The sequence below is a fragment of the Homarus americanus genome, unplaced genomic scaffold, assembly GCF_018991925.1.
Source record: "Homarus americanus isolate GMGI-L3 unplaced genomic scaffold, GMGI_Hamer_2.0 scaffold19905, whole genome shotgun sequence".
NCBI lineage: Eukaryota > Metazoa > Arthropoda > Malacostraca > Decapoda > Nephropidae > Homarus > Homarus americanus.
Genome location: NW_024736087.1, coordinates 55,337 through 60,281, shown reverse-complemented (window position 1 = coordinate 60,281; position 4,945 = coordinate 55,337). Strand labels below are relative to the sequence as shown.

General features: G+C 47.2%; 1 protein-coding gene across 3 annotated transcripts; it reads right to left on the bottom strand.

The window, feature by feature from the left end:
* Positions 1-447: 447 nt before the first annotated feature.
* On the bottom strand, positions 448-3,085 carry LOC121871928 (lysoplasmalogenase-like). 3 transcript variants are annotated; one of them, XM_042374529.1, is made up of 4 exons: positions 2,818-3,085; positions 2,255-2,520; positions 1,886-2,121; positions 448-1,078 (listed from the first exon to the last, which is right to left on the bottom strand). In XM_042374529.1, exons 2-4 carry the CDS (start codon positions 2,504-2,506, stop codon positions 844-846), a joined length of 723 nt encoding a protein of 240 aa, XP_042230463.1. In that variant the 5' UTR covers positions 2,507-2,520; positions 2,818-3,085; the 3' UTR covers positions 448-843. The 3 variants fall into 3 exon arrangements, with proteins under 3 accessions (XP_042230463.1, XP_042230462.1, XP_042230464.1); XM_042374528.1 differs by having other exon boundaries at positions 2,822-3,085; XM_042374530.1 differs by having other exon boundaries at positions 2,869-3,085.
* Positions 3,086-4,945: the final 1,860 nt, after the last annotated feature.

Genomic DNA, 4,945 nt, shown 5'->3' with positions numbered 1-4,945 from the left:
AGTTGTTTTTGTATATATGTAAGTAACTTTAATATTACTTAAGGATATATAATCACAAGAGCCAGATGTGTGAAGGTGTGTGAGAGTTAAAGTGTGTTAAAGTGTGTGAGAGTGTGTGAGTGCGTCAGGAGGTAAATATTAGCCTTTCACTCATACGGACACTAGCAGCATCAGGGCGTCAAATAAACATTGATGACACAACTATTACCTGCTAGTGATAAATGTTGCTAGGTTACAGCATATTACACCACGGTCCAGTAGGTCAGGTTACAGGTGTGTTACAGGTGTGTTGGCTGTATATAAGGTTCACCTGTAGGTTAGACACTCTAGCTTATTTCACCTGATGCTTAATTACCACAATGCTAACCTAACCTAATCCCCCAGGTAGCGTTAGGATGTCTAATCTTCAGGTGAATTGTGTTTATTTATGGTAAAAAAATATATCAATAAATTTCTAACTGTTTTTATTACCTGAAATTAACAAATCAATTAACAGGTAACTATTTTTACACACCTGGAATGTTTGTTTCAGCTTATAAATTTTAAATACACATATACAAAAAATGGCTACATATAACTTTGATAAACAAGGTCACAGAATATAGCTACACTCATGTGAGGTCAAATCTACTAACTCATATAACTAACTAAAATGTCATCATATACAACAAACTTACTTCACCTCTCCAGTCAGTGACGTGTTCAGTGACGTGTTCAGCCAGGGTTCAGTGACGTGTGCAGCCAATGATGTGTTCAGCTAGGGTTCAGTGACGTGTACAGCCAATGACGTGATCAATGACGTGTTCAGTGACGTGTACAGCCAGAGTTGAGACGAGGAGAGAGTTACTTCACCTTGAACACGGGAGTTCGACGAGCCCAGAAGGTTTGAGCGGCCCCCAACACGAGGAGGAACTGGGCGGTGTAGTAGGTGGAGAGGACGATGAACTCACAGTAGACACGAGGCATCAGACGACCCACCTGCAGCACCGCGATACTTACGTCAGAGATCACGAAGATGACGGCTCCTGCAGCAGTACACAGGCGTCTCTCAGCTGGTAGGTCCTTCCTCAGGCGAGCTCTGGAGGGCCACACATACAGGTGAGAGGGGCGGGGCGCGGAAGGATTGACCAAGGGATCTCTCTCTCTCTACCTGTTTCACATTACACACTTACACCACACCACCACCACACTCTTATACCACACCCTCACACCACACCCTTACACCACACCCTCACACCACACCCTCACACCACACCCTCAGTTCACTCCAGGTAATTGGTAACTTGTGAATAAAAAACGAGATGTTGATGTTAATTCCCTCACTACAGCAACACAGGGAGGGGAGGGAGGGGTCGGGGAGTAGGTGAGAGGGGAGAAGGAAAGGGAAAGGAGTGGGGGACAGCTGAGGAGGGGGCAGAATAAGGGAGTATGGAGAAGGGGATAAATTGGTAAGGTGAAGGGAGAGGTAGAGAAAGTAGGGAGGTGAAGTGTTTGTTTACCAAGAAGCCATCATGACGTCACTAAGCCCCGCCCACTCCCCCAGACACGCCCCCCCCCCCTATAATAAGTTGTTGTGAGGGACAGAGAGAGAGTGACCTTGTTGACGGCAGTACTCGACCACGACAGTACTATCAGCTGTTTGGTCACCGTGAGTAAACAACAATGACTGAACACTATGACAGGTAATGATGTGTATTGCTTTTATTACCTGTTCTAATTAGTTAACTATATGAGCAAGGTAAGTGTTATTATTATTATTATTATTATTATTATTATTATTATTATTATTATTATTATTATTATTACCACTACTACTACTACTACTACTACGGTATTATTATCGTCAACACAGGTGAGTCTACTACAACAGGTGTGACTGACTTACCTGTCCATGGCGCGCCAGATCATGGTGACGAGGACGAAGGAGTAGAAGGTAAGAGCGATCTTCATAACAGCGTCAGGTAGTCCAGGTAGTATGGCCATCATCACCAGCAGGTTACCTCCATGTAGTGCCGTCCCCACCACCCAGCTCACCTTACTGAACCCGAAGGCGACGATGTAGGTGATCTGTGCCAACCCGAAGAACGCCAGACCAACCAGAAACAGGTCCTCTGGCCACGCCTGAGAGAGGGAGAGACTACGTGTTATGAGACGACTATAACACCTGAGAGAGAGAGACTAACCTAACCTAACCCCACAGGTAAAGACAGGTTGTTTAATCACCAGGTGTAATCATGAGGTAAGGCACACTCACCAGGCAAGCGTCACCGATGACAGAGAAGATGAGCGCCACAAGACCCAGGTTGGCCTCCCGTCTGCCCCTCTCCAGCACCACCAGGAACACCTTCAGGCACACTATAGGCACACACTTTAACACCATCCCCACCAACGACGGTACCTCTGCCGGCACGTACCACACTAAGGACGCCGCCACGGACACCAGGTAGGGTAGGAAGTAGTGGACGGGCGAGCCATTACTGGTGGGGGCGCCTTTCTTGACCGCCATCGTCCTGTTGTTGCCTGAAGAAGAGGAACAACGCTAATAACAACAACAACAACAATACTCAACACCATCACAACACCACACACTCACCACCACCATAATCACACAGGTGCTCTAACACCAACACACACTATTAGGGAGGTGATCATTAGTCCCATTATCTCACTTATAAACCATAAACACATCACTATAAGTCTTAAATTACAACTGCGGTCACTTTTATACACGACAAACAGCTGTAAGTAAACACAAACAGCTGATTATAAATAAAAACACAGCTGATCACACGTCACGACAGCTGATTATGGACGTACTCACTAAGCTGATCACAACAACAACAGGTGAGATGCACAGGTGAGACGTACAGGTGAGGCAGCAGGAGGAGGAGGTAGGAGGTGCAAGTCCTGTGGTTGAGGATGCTTACAGGTGAGAAGACGACCAGGTATGTGTGTGTGTCTGTAGAGGAGGAGGAGGAGGCAGCTAGGGGGCGAGGAAGGGAGGTTTAGTGTAGGTGCTTCAGGCAGGTTAACTGAGAGACTCTCCTCCAACCTTGGGTCTTGATAGTGGCTTATCTCTCAACACTGGCTTGGTTAGGTTAGAGTTGCCGTGTAGTACCTTAAAACACACACACACACACACACACACACACACACACACACACACACACAAAGATGGTATGGTGGTGGAGATGCTGTGGTGATGGTGGTGGGGGTGGAGATACTGTGGTGGTGGTGGAGATGCTGTGGTGGTGGTGGAGATGCTGTGGTGGTGGTGGTGGTGGTGGGGGAGGGTGGGAGAGTGTTGTTGAAGATGAAACTCTAATCTGGTAACAAAGGATGTCGGGAAGACCTCTGAGGCTGATGTGGCAACACTGATAATGCAAGAACATCCTCTACAGGAGTGTGGGGGGGGGGCGGGGGAACCAAGACCTTGAGTGTGTGTGTGTCTGAGAGTACAGCCACTCACACTCACTCCCACTCACTCTCACTCAGTTACTCACACACACACACACACACACACACACACGACTACTCCAGGTGTGTGTGTGTGTGTGTGTAGTAGCAGCCGGTATAAAGTACATGGAGGTTAATGACTGATAATGACCCCACAGTACTGTACAGGGCTTCTGAGTACTGCCCTCTCAACAACACCAAAAGATACCTGTCTGTGTGTGCCTGTCTGTACTGTCTGTTTGTGTGTGTGTGTGTACTGTCTGTGTGTGTGTGTGTGTGTACTTGCTGTGTGTGGCCTGTCTGTCTGCTGTCTGTCTGTGTGTGCCTGTCTGTACTGTCTGTCTGTGTATCTCTCTGTATCATGTCTGTCTGTCTCTCTGTCAGTACTGTTAGGTTAGGTTAGCGTTAGGTTAGGTTAGGTACATAAGAATGGAAAACTGCAGGTCAAACAACAGCAGGCCACACAAGTGGCAGACAACAGCAGGCCATACAGGAACAGGCCAGACAACAGCAGGCCATCTATCGGTACTATAAATCTCCTGTGTGTGGATTTACGTGGATTTATACCAGTGTAAGTGAACCACTCTCTCTCTCTCTCTCTTCTTCTTCTCTCTCTCCTCTCTCTCCTCCTGCCCTTTCCCTCACTCTCTACCAGTCCCTCTCACTCCTCCCCTCACCCCCTACTCCCCCCCCTCCTCCCCCCCCTTAGCCTCCTCGTTGATTACTAGAAAGGAAAAATAGAAAGATTAATATCATTCTCTCTTTGATCCCCAGCAGCTGTAGTGGTGATACTTAAACTCTGACCTGTCCTCAACCTACCTAACCTGTCTGACCTGCCTGATCTAACCTGACCTGTCTTCAACCTAACCTAACCTAACTAACCTGACTCAGCCTGATCTAACTAACCTAACCCGACCTGTCCTCCAACCTTCCTAACCTGTCATTGACCTGATCTAACCTGACCTGTCAACCTAACCTAACCTAACCTGACCTGATCTAACCTGACCTAACCCGACCTGTCCTCAACCTAACTGACCACCTGATCTAACTACCTAACCTGTCCTGTCCCCAACCTAACCTAACCTGACCTGACTGACCTGATCTAACCTAACCTAACCTGACCTGATCTAACCTGACCTAACCCGACCTGTCCTCAACACAACTGACCTGACCTGATCTAACCTAACCCTACCCCAACAAATATATTGGGTCATACATCTCACCAGGTAAGCCTCACTGCATCTGACGTTAATAATGAACTACCTCGTAAATCTCACCTTAATAGAAGTAAAACTCGTAAATATTTTCTCTTATCTTCACTTTTCTTTTCTTCCGTCGAAATAATGGCGTAGATATCGACGGATCAAAGATTAAGCCCCAGCTTTGTTCACCTATTGATTTGGCAACTTGGTGTTAAATGGGACGAGGGTTAGGTTAGGGGCGTGGTGTACAGGCGTAAAGGAGACGTGGGCGTGGTAGAGGGCGTGTG